Source organism: Scophthalmus maximus, chromosome 19 (assembly GCF_022379125.1).
Source record: "Scophthalmus maximus strain ysfricsl-2021 chromosome 19, ASM2237912v1, whole genome shotgun sequence".
Classification (NCBI taxonomy): domain Eukaryota; kingdom Metazoa; phylum Chordata; class Actinopteri; order Pleuronectiformes; family Scophthalmidae; genus Scophthalmus; species Scophthalmus maximus.
In genome coordinates this window covers 8064145-8080702 of record NC_061533.1, presented here as the reverse complement: position 1 = coordinate 8080702, position 16558 = coordinate 8064145, and the positions used below count along the sequence as shown (strand labels likewise).

Here is a 16558-nt window from a genome sequence, read left to right as displayed (position 1 = left end):
AGCCACAGGCAGACTGTCAGACAGCTTTGCTCGGGCTCTGGGTGTAAAATGGCGCTCGGTTGTTGCCCCCTGCACTGTTAGTGCTTTGCCCCCCTTGCACCTCTCCGTCTGTCTGTCCATCATACACCAAGTGACCATAAAAATAGAAACACCATGCATGCATGGTGTTTCAATGCATGCATGCATTATGGCTTAAAAATTTAAATGGTCATTCTGTTTAATTCTGTATTCTGTAGTTTTATATACAGGCCTGTGGATGAGTAAAATCAGGACAAACTTACATGATACAAATTCAATTGAACAACACAATTTACCAGTTCAAATCAACACCTGTGACAAATCAATTAAGAATGACACAGGTTTTTTTGTTTTTTTTAGGCCGATTTATTCCATGACTAGTGTGCTGCATTGCATTTTGTGTGTGAACTGAAGCTCAGCTTGTGCGTACTGTATGTAGCCCAGGTGTGAACGAGGCAGGCTATGTCGTGTGTAGAACAATGTTTGTGTGTGTGACTGCATGGCTACATTTGTGTGCGTGCGTGCGTGCATGCGTGTGTGTGCGTCATCTCTAATGCCCTGTTAATTGCCTGACAGTGTTCCCACACACACCTCTACTAATGTTCCGCTTGCTATTCAGTCTGCGACCTGCCTTCCTCCTACCTCTCATCTTCCCCACTCCCTTCAGTACGGATTGTTCCGTTACAATAGCAGCCTCGGTCACTAATTACCTTACCTCACCAGAATTGTGATCAGGTATCTTTGTAAGATACGGACACAGTAATTGTGACAATTCTGGTTTCGAAAGAGATGCAAATACATATTTTTCGCCAGTGGCCCCACACTTTGAGTTCAAGGTTTGTGCGAACTCCAGCTTCAGCACCTTGGACAGCGCTTGAGTGCGCAGCTCATTTAGTGCTGAATCAAACCAGCGTTTCTCAAACCTTCTCCTGCTGAAAAAAAAAGGAAGAAAAAAGAAGCTCAGTGTCTGCTAGTTTTCTTTAATCCCGACAATTAGACCCAATATTTTTCCCCTGGACCCCGACAGACGTTGCTTGTAAGTCTCTTTTCTCTCCGAGCATGCCGCCACTCTCATTACACACGCTGATTAAAGCATAGATTAGCCAGCAGTGGCCCTGTGCGCTCCTCACCAGCAGCTCGCTCAATATCAATTAGAGGCTGCGCCAAAAGCAGCATGTCCACCGGTGGCCCTCCGTCTCCTGCTCTCAGCCTACTCACAGCGCCGGCAGTCCCCTGATTTAAAAATAGCAGCCTGATAATACCAAAGAAAAAGAATAAAAAGTGGAGCGGAGCAGAGGCCTGGCATTGGGGCGAACAATCATTTATCGTGAGGGGATTAATGAGAAAGGACAGTTAAGGCAAATTGTACGTTAGAAATAACATAGTAGTCCAATTGTAAACTTATGCAGCCAGAGGATGATATTTTAAATCGGGCCCATTTAGGCTCTCGCACCTCAAGAAGCGAAATGAAGGAAAACGTCACTTAGGCCTATTAGTCAAGGCAATGTAACCTACCTCTGCGGAGTTCGTTTTGGAAATAATGAATAATATGTGGATACTGAATGAAAAGCCTTTCAACCCAGCACCAGTAGGTCGTTCCGGCTTAGGGAGAATTAATCCACATTTCTCCTCTCTGACCTCCCTGTCTCGATAGAAATGAGGCTAATAGTGGCTGATTTCATTTACTGACTACGTTGGTGACGATATTTCTGTCTAACCTTATTGATTCCATATCTTCAACACTATTCAACCTATATTCTTAGAGGAGTTGGTTGTGTTTGGATATGATAATCATCTCAATCGGTTCAATTAGGCCTAAATGACATATGCAATTTTCTTCATTGTTGTGGCAGTATGGTAATGATAGGAAACAATTGTTTTAAGATGGTAAACTGCTGAATTGTCTTTGTTGTTTACAGAGTTCACATAATGTCATTTGTCTCATTCATTAAATCATTAAAAAGTAATATATGAAGTGCATTTTTTTTAAAGGTCTACCTCACTGAATTTTGTGTGATTGGCAGGCATATCAATAGTTTTATTCCACCTAGAATTGGATGCTTATTACAGAATTTATTGCGAGGGTACTATATAAATTATTGGGGGTCACTGTGTGAAATTCTCAAATATAATTGACTGTCATGCAACAGCTGAAGCCTTGATTGGCTTTTTATAGAGAAACCCCCCAATGTCCCTAACCTATTTATCCACAATAACCATGTGGTAAATACAGCGTTGCTCTGCCCCTGCACAACCTCCGGTGTCCACTAAAAGACAGCCTGTCCAATTAAAAGTGGCCATCGATTATAGATACCTGCCCGCTGGCATATGAGAGAGAGACAATGTTGGATGCTATGCCACTGCCAATACAGGCCACGTTTAGCCACGCACTAACCAGAGCTGACACCAGCATATTAGATCTGGACTGGGTTAATTCGCCTGCAGTTGGCCCCTGTGTTGGCTCCATAGTGCGATGGTTTACCTGCCCAGTCTAAATGCTGATCATTAAGTCGCTTCCAGGAGCCATGATTGGTGCAGAGGGGCTCATATCGTTGATTAAAAGGGAAGGCTGATATCGCAGTTATTTCAGCGCCCTCCTCTCCTCCAGTGGTCAGGCCGGAGAGGGCGAATGTAAGGCACATTCAAGATCGAATCAGTTTCGTTCACTGAACAGTACAGGCAGCAATATTTCAAGCTGCAATTTCTACATGGGCAATATTTAATGATATTTTTGGTTTATACGCTCTCAGACAATCCTGTCACCGACTTTCTCTTATTATGAATAAAAAAATAAATGAACAATAGGATCACATTAAATGGATGGTGAAAAAATGATGGCACTAATTTGTATGTGTGTGTTGAAATAGGCCCCGTAGCTCATAGTTATGCCTTGTTATTGTGTGTGTGAAAGCCTCTGAACCTAATTCCAATTTTTCCCCTCTCCCTATTTTCCAGCAAGCTGCTTTTCCATTAACTTTGGGAAAACACGTTGGCAGGTCCATTTAAAAACGCCCGTGCTCCACCCTTCCCATAAGCGCCGTGGCTCAGGAAAATAAGAAATTAAGAGCAAGACCCATTTCATCATCAGCCCGTCGCCCAGCTAAACACGGAGCCGGCATCCTCCAATGGAGCTCTCTCCGGAGGGCGGGACAGGGGAGCTTTACCTTAGCATATGTTAACCATTACAAGATGTCTTGATGGAACACAACGAAATGACTGGTAATTGACATAAAATATGACAAAGTGTTTGAGTCTTTCTGAGGAAAGCGTCGCGTATTACGGCGTATCAGCCCCGTAATGTGACTGATTAATGAAAGATCGGCCTCGCACTCACTCAGCTGATTCTGTGAAAAATGAGTTTGGTGTTGTCATTCCGACAAGCCGGCAACCGCGGCCGGAAAAGACTATTAGCCGGAATCATTATCAATAGCCATATTTTCAAACTCTATTATGGCAATCAGACTGAAATTTATTCAATAGATTTAGTTCATTTGGTTGTAATTGATAAATAATCAAAATTTATCAATGTACTTGCACACATTTCACTAACAATCAGGGAAAACTGCCCCATTTACCAGCTGACTTGGTCCAAATTAGAGCTAAATTGATGATCAATTAATCTTGGGAGGGGTAGTGCGCCGTGTTTAGCGGGGAAGCGGCAGAAATGTGGCGGAGTGGATGGAGGAGGAGACGAGGAGAGAGTGATAAAGAGAATGGATGGATGGGGAAAGTGTGGGATTTGTGAAGTGAGAGAGAGGAGCTGAGCTGGCTGGGTGAGTAACGCACTGAACACGCAAGGAAACCGCAAGGTGTGATGGCCGGCGACAGCAGGGAAACCTGTGTGTGTGTGTGTGTGTGTGTGTGTGTGTGTGTGTGTGTGTGTGTGTGTGTGTGTGTGTGTGTGTGTGTGTGTGTGTGTGTGTGTGTGTGTGTGTGTGTGTGTGTGTGTGTGTGTGTGTGTGTGTGTGTGTGTGTGTGCGTAAATGAATGTGTGTTCTCGTTATATTTTTATAGGTTTTACTGCATTACTTTCCCATCTTTCCCATCATCACACAATCATCCAGAGCTCGTTTTTATGATGTGTGTTTGTGTGCACATGTCAGGCTACTGCACACTTATACCATATAATAGCCTTCGCGTGTGTGCGCGCAAGTCTCAGTGACTGAGCCACACACTTGAAGTATCAGGTAGATCAAGTTTGGCAAGTCAGAGTGAGCAAGGTCAAAGAGACTGATCCCATTTATTCTTTAATTTGCTGAGGCATTAAATTGCATGATGTGGCTTTGCTGCAGTCTGATAATTACCAGCACATGTTTCTAATTTCAAGCTACTCAGAGACACTACTGACCCAAGTCCTCCCCTTTATCTGGTATTTTAGGAGCATTTCGGGAGGAGCGTAAGGGGGGTATGTACTGTACATGTGTGTGTGAGGATGTATTCTGTACATCTGTTTGCTATAACCACCAGTTATTCTCACCATCTGCTACAATGAACTCATAAACTGTGATGTTTTAGTTAATCATCCTCCTTCCCACAAGGTAAATAAAAGCCTTTATAACATTTTAAATGTTACGTTAGATTTTTTTCCCCCTTTTTTTAATGGGTAAAGCTGGAGTTGTTTTTCAGGCTGCAGTGTGTAGTGTCTCGTTCGGTGTGTCGGCGGCTCGCTGGCACCTGTAATGTAAGGCACTCATTACCTTCAATGATGCATCACAGCTTCCTAATGATGGAGCCACTGTAATGGACCTAACTAATGACCAGACTTAAGAAAGAACATATTCTAATAGCTGGAGCAGAACTGGAGGGAAAGTCAAGGTGTCTGGGAGGAGAAGGAATTAGATCTGTGGACACGTTGGAGAAGCCTAATGACTGAGGTCAGCCTGCAAATACAATGGATAATGTTTAATACCCCAATACTTTGCATCTGTTCAGATAGGATTGAGATAGAACCCGGTTCTGTTCTTCTTCTCTTGCTGTTGTTTGCTTGAATTTGAATTTAGATGCAACACTTTGATGATGTCACTGATGGCTTCATCAAAGGTCATGCTCCAGCTTTACTTCAACTAGTAGAGATTTGTTTTAACATGCAGAGACAACTAAGCTCATTCAAGTGAAGTTAATTTCCACCACTGACCAGCAGTGAGAAAAAAATATATATAAACAGGGCTCATGATCAAATGTAATCGAGCTTTTATCAGAATCATACTGCAAAACTATCAGCCAATGAAGTTGCAAACCAGATTCAACCTAACAGTATGTAGCCTCTAATTCATAAACATATTCATATAATTTACATGCAGTGTGTGGTGCAGCTACGATTTAGCAAATTTAGATTTAAGTCAACCTGTTCATATATAGTGTGAATTTAAGAATGAATAATAAGAGTAGACGTTTTGTACAGTTATATATAGTTTTTCACTTGTTGTTTTTCACTTATTGCTCTTGTGTGTTAGGTTCCTGTACTTTTCTTTCTCCTTCTACTTACAGTTCTTTCTTTTTAATTAGTTTTTTAATGAATCAAAACAAAAACAAAATCCTTGTATGTGAAAACCTACTTGGCAACACATGATTCTGAGTCTATAAACATTATAAATGAATACCTGTATACATAACAGGTCAGCTATGTACAGTAAGCACTGCAGTACCAATATAAAATACACTATAGGGGCAGATATACAGTTTGCACATTGGTATAGATATGTACTAGTATGCAGAATCCTAAATGGTTCAGGAAGGTGTATTGGCTGCTTAACAGTGGCTGAATTTAGCAGCTACACCCTGTTTGAATTTCTGTGGATGATGTATATCATCTCATTATACTGTATGCATCTATGATTTGGGTATATGTTTTTTGTTGTTGTTGTTGTCGTCACTTTCAATGATTTTGTGTAATATTTATGGATGCCACCCTTTAGTCAATTAGGTGACTAATCAGTCGTTAAAGTCTCTCGAAGGATCAAGAGAATTTGAGCTGAACGGTCAATATTCATGGCCTTTTGGGATTAAAATTCTATTCATAAATCATCATCGTTTCAATAACACTGGGTTTTATGAGACATTTTTACATTCAGGGGCAAAAATACTGACACAAGTTGACTGATTAATGAAATGACCAAACCCAGGGCCTTTCTGTTAGTGTAGACAGTTATATTTGTGGTCTGTAAGTTGGTGGTGAAATTACATTTGAGCCTTTTTTGAGGAATCCTTCATTCCTGAACAAAAATCCTCCTAATTCTGCCTCCAATATCTACACAGCGACAGAAGTTCACCCAGTTTAAAAATGCTTGGGCAAAGTGATGCTGTGTATTCATGAATCTCATTCATCCTGCAGGAGGTTGATCCAGTAAACATGTGGAAATATACTCTCCTCCTTTATTGTGACAGACACAGCAGGGTCAACTTTTTAATAGCATAAGTAATGAGACATTTTGAGGCTATTGAGACCGAGCACCGTTGTGTTAATGACACCTATTGTGGCTTTCATTGCTGTTTTAATAACCCCGCGACTATACCACCAACCGCACACGCGCGCGCGCGCACACGCACGCCACCCTCTCCGTGACACTGGCCTCCTCTTCCCTATTAAGGAAATCGCTCTTCTTTGCTGATTATTTTATTTGAGGCCGTGATTACCGCTCCGTGCACCACATCACGCAGTGGCGGGGACCAGGCGGAGGGCAGCGGGCCTAATTGGGCCATGAGATGCGCCGGGGTGGTGGAGCCAGGTTGGGTGGCCGGAGGAGGAAGCCTCTAATGGGTGTCTGTCTCTCTCTCTCTCTCTCTCTCTCTCTCTCTCTCTCTCTCTCTCTCTCTCTCTCTCTCTCTCTCTCTCTCTCTCTCTCTCTCTCTCTCTCTCTCTCTCTCTCTCTCTCTCTCTCTCTCTCTCTCTCTCTCTCTCTCTCTCTCTCTGTGTGCACCTCTCGGGCTCGGATGCAAAGCTCTTATTGGTCCGCTTTTCTTATTTTTTCTCCGACTGTCATCAAATCACCCGCGCAAAACTACAGTGTGATTCGTTAGGGAGCAGATGGAAAATCGATTTTTTTTTTTTGTTGTTTTTTTTGTTGTTTTCCCTTTTCGATTTCTATAACCGAGTGAATGCAGATGCCTACAAAGCAACAGGCCTGCAAACAAGAGTCGAGCAGTTCGCCTGCTGGTCCATCATGTGGTGTAAAGGATCTCATCGCCATGCGTCTTTGTTTTTTTTGTTACTGGTGTTATTCCAACCTGTTGTTGCAGAGGCACACATATGAGCAATGGATTTAACGCACTTTGATTGCTGAAAAAAAGCGCGGAGAAGGGCGGACACGGAATTCCTGATCTTTGAAATTGCTCTACAAAATTGCATTTGTTTTTGGTGCGCTTCCATTAAAAGTGTCTCCTCGCGTGTAAACAGCCGTTCCGCACTCAGATGCGCCGCATTAACCCGCGGGTGGATTGTGTGTGAGTGTGTTTTTACACTGGGGGAAGATTGATGTGGTCCAGTTAGGGAGGCTGAGTGAGATATAGACCCTTTTTCAAGTGGGTTCCCCTTATTGCAGCCATAAGTTACAGCTCGAGAAACGGAGAGCTGAACTGTTTTCACTGCGACGAACCACAATATCAATATTTATCACCACGAGAGGCGAAAATCATACTGACCTCTTGGTTTTTACACGAGCCACATCTTACGTCCATATTAATCATTTTAAAATTAAGGTTTTTACTTTAAAGGAGTAACTACTAATTCTTTAAAAAAAATAAGAGTTTGTTGTTGTTATTATTAGTATTATTAGAGATGTTAAATTAATATCTGTAGGTATAATTATTTGTCATTGTTTATTTTTCTATAGAAAGCAGCAGGAAATCAAGAAAAAAATACAACTTACACAACACGATTTTGCATGCATGGCAATAATGATGATGTCATAATATTGATGATTTAATTCTTCCTATTGATAATAGTATGCACTTTTTTAACTGAATTTGCCAGACAATGTACTTAAACTAATCCTAAATTCGAATTAAATAAATTACAATTCGTTATTTATAAAACAATATCATAAATTCTTCCTACATTCATTCATACACACTTTGTTTGAGCAAGAGCTAATATCGCTTTGCAAAAAATGCAAATGAGCTTTGAGCCTTCATTGGCTGAGTTTACTTCCGAAATTTAGACTGTCCTTACATTAGTTGTCATCATGCGAACACACTAAATTTGAAATCAAACAACTTTGAGAACATATACACACCGTCCCTCCTGGCCCAAGCCCTTCACAAACACAGGGCTGGCCTTACAACTCAAGACAGTCCCTCTCTCCTCTCTCCTTCACGTCTGAATCAAATGTATCGTGGCTGATGCTGATGCTGATGCTGATGCTTCTTCTTCTTCTTCTTCTTCTTCTTCTTCTTCTTCTGCTCCTGCTGCTGCTGCTGCTGCTCCTGGTTGCGTATCCTGAACCTTCGCGGGCCGGTCACATCTTTCCTCCTCTCAGTGGACCATGCACGCACCAGTCCATTTCCCTCCGGTTCTCACGCCGTGCCACTGTATACGCAGGCTTCGTGCCTGCCTCCCCGGCAGATTGCGGCTAAGGAGCATAAAAGATGAGCTGCCTCCGTGCGGCGCAGGGGGAGAGGAGGCAGAGAGAGGGAGTCCTCGCTCGGACGCCTCCTTTGTGCGCCTACAGAGAAACCGATTTAGTCCCAGGCGGTGGTCTATTCACCGGGCTGCCCCTGACATCTGCCAACAAGCCCCCTCTAACCAGCGCTGTCTGGAGGAGTCCGAGTGGAGCTGCAGATCAATGACTGTCCTGTTAATTGTATAATAGACCTACGTATATAGAACACTGCTAAAGGGGCCACGATCGTTCAGGGTCTACCACGTCTGACTCTGTTTCGAGCCCAATGGGCCTAAATACATTTAATTGCGTCCGCGCTGATGAAAAGTCAATGGGAGTTAAAGCGGCCGATCAGTATCCGAGCTTAAATCCATCTGTACTCGTTTATTTATTTATTTCCCCCATTTGTTTTCCACAAATCACCTGCCATGGGGGGGGGGGGGGGGGGGGGATATTCGTTTTGTTTGTGATCCAAAGGGGGACGGGAGGGAAGTGCAGGGCTCTGAGGAGGCCTTCTCATGTCCTATACATTCATGTATGAACAAAGTCCAGCGTGTGAGCTGAAATGAACCCAATTTTGTTATTTATCTCTGAGTAATAAGCTTGACATATGTTTTCATTTATACGTCGTCGTCCCCCCCCCTTCGGTAATTGGGGGAAATCAGTCCTCCATTTATGAAGCAGGGTCACATGCCATAGTCCAGTGATATGAAGATTGAGATCTGGACATGGATAATCATTCAGTGGTGGTCTCAGCATCTCTGGATGCCGGTGTAACTTCAATCTCCCCCAGCAAAATAATAAAACAAGCCTTTGCATGACGAGCCCCCCTCCTATATTTGAACATGTACAGCGTCCTGTCACGGCACGTGCGGCCTGTACGAGATTAAACAAACACATTAAGATGTTTAACGTGAAATAATTTGAGCATGAAAAAGCTAATAAATCAGAGGACCGAATGTCAGAGGATGGAATTGAATTGTAGCGTTTCGTGCACGTATTTTTTTGGGGGATTGTGCGCGCGCACCTGTGATAAAAAAAATAAATGAAATAAATAAATAACAAAGAGGGGGGGGGGAGTCACGTCGCTGACATTTCCAAGCTCCCGCTCTGATTGGCTCTCATTTGAGGAAGCGCACGGGTTCTTTCGACTAATAGGCGCCTCCCCGTCGCTCTAAAGGACATTATAATGCAAGGGGACCTCCTTTTTTTAACCACAAACCGCATTTTCGTTCATTTAGACGATATATACTTTTTAAATTGCCCCAAAGTTGTAGGGTTTTTTTGGAGCCTATTTTCGCCCTGGAGCGGTACGCCATGCTCTCTCACGCCGACCTCCTGGATGCTCGGCTCGGTGAGTTGTCATCCGTGAACTCCGGCCCGAAACTCCAGTGTAAGATTTCAACTTCTTCTTTTAATCTTTCTCGTGAAGTGACAGATAGACTGTGCAGTTCACTGGGTTAACAGCTATTTGTCGCGTGTTTCAGCAATTCTTTGCAGTAATTTATCGGGAATGAGAAATTGCCTGGCAGCAAAAGAATAACCGCATGAAATTATGACTCGAGCCGTGTTGACTTGATTGTTATACGTTTTTAAAAACGAATCCACCGTTTTTCCTCATGAAGAAAGTCAGGCTATTTCATGCAACTCCCATTTGAAAGATGCTGCTCTGCGAGATTTGCCGTGTGTCTGTAGCCGCTCAAAGCCTCTCTCCTCCTCCTCCTCCTCCTCCTCCTGGTCCTCTCAGGGATGAAGGATGCTGCGGAGTTACTCGGACACCGGGAGGCTCTCAAGTGCCGGCTGGGAGGTGGGGTGCCGGACCAGGGGCATCCGGGAGACATGGCCCCCGGCTCGGACTCAGTGGAGGGAACCACCCTCCTGCCGGGAGAAGACATCGCCACCGTGGGCTCCAACTCGGCCGGCATGCCGGGGAACGGGAAGGAGCAGGAGAAGCAGCAGCAGCAGCAGCAGCAGCAGCCGCAGAGCTCCGGTCAGTCCACCAACCAGCAGAAACAGAAGCGGCACCGGACGCGCTTCACCCCCGCGCAGCTCAACGAGCTGGAGCGCAGCTTCGCCAAGACGCACTACCCGGACATCTTCATGAGGGAGGAGCTGGCGCTGAGGATCGGCCTCACCGAGTCCAGAGTTCAGGTAAACAAGAGTTGTGCAATGTTTGTGGGGTTTTTTTTTAAAGATGGAAACACTGGCATGGCAGATTACTTTATCATAAGGGGTTTTCAGCTTGAACAAAATGTCAGAAACCACCTTTTAATATCACAGTGTTGCTGTGAGCAAAAAAAAAAAATAGTTTAAAGTGGTCACTTCTATTATTATTATTTTTTATTTGGCACATTGTATTTTTGGGTTATCTGGAGTAATATTGATTTGGGGTGTTTTGGCTGCAAACGCTCAGAAAGTCAAAGCTAACACCAGTGGATTGATGCCACAGCTGTAATCTGTGTTATACCTCAAACTATTATCAAAAATGTGCACTATTGTGTAGATTGTCATTAAAGTAATATAATTACTCATTACATATGGAAAAACAGGATAAAAAAACATCGAGGGGTAGATCAGTTGTGATTTCATTTTATGATAACGGTTGTTTTGGAAAATATAGACAAGATTGTTTCTATTTAATTAAATATAATATGATTCCATAATTGGTTCAAGTTTAGCCTGATGATAAATGAGATTTAATTGTAAGAAGCCGTGGCCCATATAATAGCCCATAAAATGTCTCTCTCCAGGGTGCTGAAACATTTCTCTTCTGCGGATAACAAACACGATCCGGTGCTCATGAAGTAAAAAAACAAACATTGACTTACATTTTACAATTTTCAAAAATAACGCCTGTGGGGTCTGTTGCAGGAAATATTCAAGCTGAGGGTGTGGACGTTCAATATTTCTTTCTTTACATTGCCAGATTTTTTTAATTTTTATTATGACTGCACTGGTCCCTTTAAGTTTTGATTATTACAATTACAAATGTCAGTGAAGGTCAGGAGGCCAAAAAATTATTCTAGAGTACATCTTTAAGAATTTAGATAACAAAATATGACTCGTCTTTTAACACATTTATCATGATGGGAATGCCTTAAGCATGAACTGAGCTCTGCTGGCAGTGGTGACATCTAAAATCCTAATAAATAATTAGTATTTTAGCAGCTTGAACACACACCATCCACTCTTAAACTTTGTGTTTTTTGGGGGGGGGTGGGAACAAGCACCATGGCTCCAATAAACCAAACAACATTATCAACCATTTTCAGTCATATTTATAACAGTGAACGGGTTATTAACCAGTGATGTAAAATTCATGCAAATGATCCCACTGAAAGCAATAAAAACCAGCACAATCATTAGTCACCTTAATAATCAATTCTTTATTCCGTCCAGTGCGGGATCCGCCGCTCGGTGCGGTGCGGCCGCTCGGTGCGGTGCGGTGCGGTGCGGCCGCTCGGTGCGGTGCAGCCCGGCTCCTGCTGGCTGTTGGTAAACATTAGTGCAGGTGCAGCCTGCGGTGGGCGTGTTGGTCCGCGTGCCTCCACACAGCCTCTCCTTTAAAACTGCTCTATCAGCGACGTCTTAATAGGACTCAAGAATATATTGTACTTTTTTTTTAATGGAATGAGAAATTGCATTTTCTTTCCCCCCCCCCCCCCTCCTCGAGTGTAATGGGTTTGGGCGGCGTTTCACGGATGGCTGAGCGGAATGAGAGCGAGATTTCACTTTTTAATACGGAGGCATCGACTCACGGCCTGGCTGGCGCGCGCATTAATCACGACCCGAAGATGATGAAATCTTTATAATAAAAAAAAAAAGGCCCACGGGGACGCGCGTGCGTTTTTCGGCCCCGTGTACGTGCACATTGGCCCGTGTGTTTGTATTCATCGCGCGCGTGCAGTGGATGGGGTTTTATTTTCACGTACAGTCTCCTACAGCAATGTGGACCGAGTTTTGGCCATGAGCCCCACACTACATTATAGGTCGATTTCCAGTTTATCATGTTTGTAAATAAGATGTTTGGAAGATAGATTGTTCGACCCACTGCTGCGGAACCCCAGTAATAAAACCCTCTGTGATCGTCTATATATTATTTTTTATACAATGGATTTCCAGCACTTTCAGAGGCTTCTCTTACTGCTGTGAGAATGGTAAATTAATAGGATTCATGGATTACACCTATCAATCGAAGCTCCTTCTATAGGCTGCTGCTGCTGTGAATGTAAGAGCCACAGACGAACAGTGGCTCAGCAGTTATGGTCAGCTATGATTCAGATTCAGACGAGGCCCTAGTAAAAGACATGTGTTGCTCAAGGACGCTGCTTCAGTGGCATAAAATAAGCAAATAACCTCTTCGTTGTATTAATATACATATATATATATATACCCAAAATGTCCTATCACGTCTGCCGTTTGTGGAGAGATTTTCGTGAGATTTTCGTGCGTAATAGTGAACTATTTTTCTCACATGGTTACTGCAGGGACATGCTTCCCACATCCACCTTGCAGCCCCCATTATGGTGCAGACTAATCTAGCCTGACACTGCCTCAGACACATGTCCTCAGCCTGGCCACCTGACGCCTCATGATCCCACGTCTCTCTCCTCGCAGGTTTGGTTCCAGAACCGACGCGCCAAGTGGAAGAAAAGGAAGAAGACCACCAATGTCTTCCGGTCCCCGGGGACGCTGCTCCCCACGCCGGGCCTGCCGCAGTTCTCTGCCGCGGCGATGGAGAACAGCCTGTGCTCCTTTCACGCCAACGACTCTCGTTGGGCCACGGGGATGCCGGGGGTCTCGCAGCTGCAGCTGCCGCCCGCCCTGGGTCGTCAGCCGGGAATGCAGTCTCTGTCACAGTGCAGCCTGGGCCACGCGGGCCCGCCAAACTCCATGGGTCTCTCCAACGGCCTGTCGTCCAACGGCAATCTGCAGTCCCACCTCTACCAGTCGCCTTTCCCCGGAATGTCGGCCTCTCTCTCCGGCCCTACGAACGTATCGGGCTCCCCGCAGCTGTGTAGTTCCCCGGACAGTGACATGTGGAGAGGGACAAGCATCGCGTCACTGCGGCGCAAAGCGCTGGAGCACACAGTGTCCATGAGCTTCACTTAGTGACCCCTCTCCCAGCCCCACCCCGCGGCTCCCTTTTGGCTTTTTCTTTCCCCAACTGTTTAGATCAACACGAGAGCACGAGCGAGCTAATCGGGACATAAATGTGAGAACACGGAGACTGTGTGTGTGTGTGTGACTTCATCTAGACATAATGACAAAAAGAAAAGGACAACACTTATGGACGAATGGAAGAAAAAAAATTAACTTGAGTTTGGGGTTTATTTATCTTGTTAACTCTAAAGGATTTTATCAACTATTGATAATAAATACTATTGTAATGATCTCTAGACTATAGGCCCTAATTACCGAGAGCCAAGCAATCGTCGTATTTACGTTTTTCATTGAGTGTGCGTCTTTACGCACAAATGTTATTGTGTTCAGGTGAAGTTGTGTTATGTCAAACGGTTATTTATAAGATTGGGTATACATTTTTGGTAACAGCCTACACCACACACGCACCATACTGTAAGTGGGCCTATTGAGCTGGGGGTCGGGCATGCACCGTGCATGTGGATTTAAACGCTTTGGATAATTTAAGGAGGAGAATGGTTCCCACTCAGATCGAACAGATACTTTTCGAGGCGACCTCGGTCTCGTCTGCATGAGACGGGAACATACATCTAAAGAGGGAGGAAAAAAATGACAATGATCTTTCAGTAGGCCTACTATGTTTTAGGATGTTTTGTGTAGATGAAACATTCTTGCTCTGTACCCGCTGGTCTCTTTGTGACATGTTTTAAACTTATTGTATGTGCTATTACTTGACACATTTCTTAAATGTTTGACCTTACATCGAAATGCACCACGTTGACGGGTTTGTACCAATTTAACATGACAAAGAAATAAAAGTAATTTTCAAGAATGTCAAAACGAGGATGATTCGTGTCTCCATTAAAGTTGAAGAGATTTTTTTCCCCCTATTGTCTTGTTATGGTGGATAATTGTTTTGAATCACTTAGAGATTTACCAACTATTTGGTTTATTCGTCCCCATTCTCGTCTCTATATGCAAAGGTATATACTTTTGCATCAAAACTTTCTATTGTTTGTGGTCATTGCTCAGTGATCCGTTTATTTTTCATAATTTACGGTGGTCGAGGGTTTATGGAGGGTGAGTGGTCCCGTGGTGGCAGACAGCAGCGGTAAAGATGTCAGTGCTGCGATGTGACGTCATCGCTTTTAGTTTTAACCATGACGGTCATCATCCCACTGAGGGGACCGGATGGACTCACTGTGTGTCTGTCAACAGTATATAGAGCGTTAAGGCTTACGTTGGCTGCAATGACCCTCGGTGAAGAAAATCGATTGGTTGCAGTGAAACTCAACTTTATATTTAATTGCGGTTTGGCATAGAAATGCCAAATGAGATGAGAATTGAAATCGGGGAGAAGACTTTCAACGAGGCTTTTACTGATTGCCACATAAATATTCAGGAATCCCACCAGATTTTTGCCAAATATGAATTATCTAGTAGTTACATTATATACATTATACAGACTTTATCTGGGTCACACTATTATAATTCTACATCACATTGCAGGGCCCTTAGCTTTTGGGTGGTTGCCAAATATTAATTTGTACGCATTGAACACAAATAGCCAGACTGTGGGTTTGGTTTGGGTGCAAGTCAGATTTGGGCCACCGTCCAATCAGTGCACAGCTTTCATATTTTTCGTATTATTATTATTCGCGTAATTCTAATTTAATACATTACCAGTGAGACTCTGGCTACCAAGTCATACCGACCTTCAGTGTGGAGAAGTGTTTCTGTAAGGTTTCTTTAGATCTGATAAACGGTTATTTCACATATTCACCCTATTTAGCAGGGGGAACCTTGTTCACCACAGTCTGGAACGTGTTCATGCGTTTCATTAAAAAACAACAACAACACAAGCAGCTGTTTATGGAATGATTGGTCTCGCACGTATCAGTCAATATCTTAACGGAAACTCTGAGCAAATATCTATTAAATAAAGAAATGACGTCTGCACGTTTCCAGCAACTGCCCTCTTAGGAGGAAATTAAATACAGAAGAGTTTTGCAATTTCATTCAACGGTTTAAAAAAAAAAAAGTCGACATGTTTGTGTTTAATGCACAGCAGACCTCCGTCCAGAGTGTTGGTACCTGAATGGACAATGGCCCACAGCATCCAAAGCATGATCAATAGTCATATTATCAATTCGTTTTTATTGTTGTTTGTTTCTTTTCATCACACAATCCATCATGAAGTTTGCAATCTGTCGTGTTTTCATTAGGTCAGGTGTATTATTAAGTTTATAGCTTTTACATTGCACGCGTGCCATAACACAGACGAACAACATTGCGCAGTTTAGCTTTTTACACCTTGTGATCACGTGACGTCATTAACCTCCTCTCCATCGGTTTCTGTAGTGAGAAAAAAATTAAAAACTCCCCCATCACTCCTGTTTGCTTTACTTTAATTTCCAAATCCTCCCGGTGTGAAAAGGTTATAATGCTATAATGTCCATATAAATGCAGACGCGTTTCGAGAAGTAAATAATTTTTTTTTTTTTGCCATTATGAAAGTGAGCGGACCTCGCTGTCTGTGTCAGAGATTATAAGTGTCAACCTGAGCCTGAAATCACAGCAGCTCAAATTAATCAGCGTGTTAACCTCATCTCGTTGTCAGCGCTGAGGCCAATTTACGGTCACGGGACGGTAATTGATGAGATATGGCATTACCATAAGCAGTCCCACTGCCTGTAAACTTATAATTGGAGTTTCGGTAACAATGCGGGGGGGTTAAACAAAGGATTAATCATAATTAACAAAAGTATATTACTTTTCCCACATTAAACAGTTGGTTCCCA

The 16558-nt window shown here is 43.3% G+C and overlaps 1 protein-coding gene across 4 annotated transcripts in view; it reads left to right on the top strand.

Annotated features, from left to right (window-relative positions):
- The window catches only part of LOC118314335 (homeobox protein orthopedia B), a 55140-nt gene extending 40543 nt beyond the window's left edge, over nucleotides 1-14597 (top strand). For 2 of the 4 annotated variants that reach the window (XM_035640724.2, XM_035640725.2), the window contains 2 exons: nucleotides 10363-10766; nucleotides 13233-14597. In XM_035640724.2, coding sequence (XP_035496617.2) covers nucleotides 10365-10766; nucleotides 13233-13727 — 897 coding nt within the window. In that variant the 5' untranslated portion in view covers nucleotides 10363-10364 and the 3' untranslated portion in view covers nucleotides 13728-14597. Of the gene's footprint in view, nucleotides 1-9139; nucleotides 10009-10362; nucleotides 10767-13232 lie in introns of those variants that run through there. The other 2 variants (XM_035640723.2, XM_035640722.2) reach the window with 2 other exon arrangements.
- Nucleotides 14598-16558: the final 1961 nt, after the last annotated feature.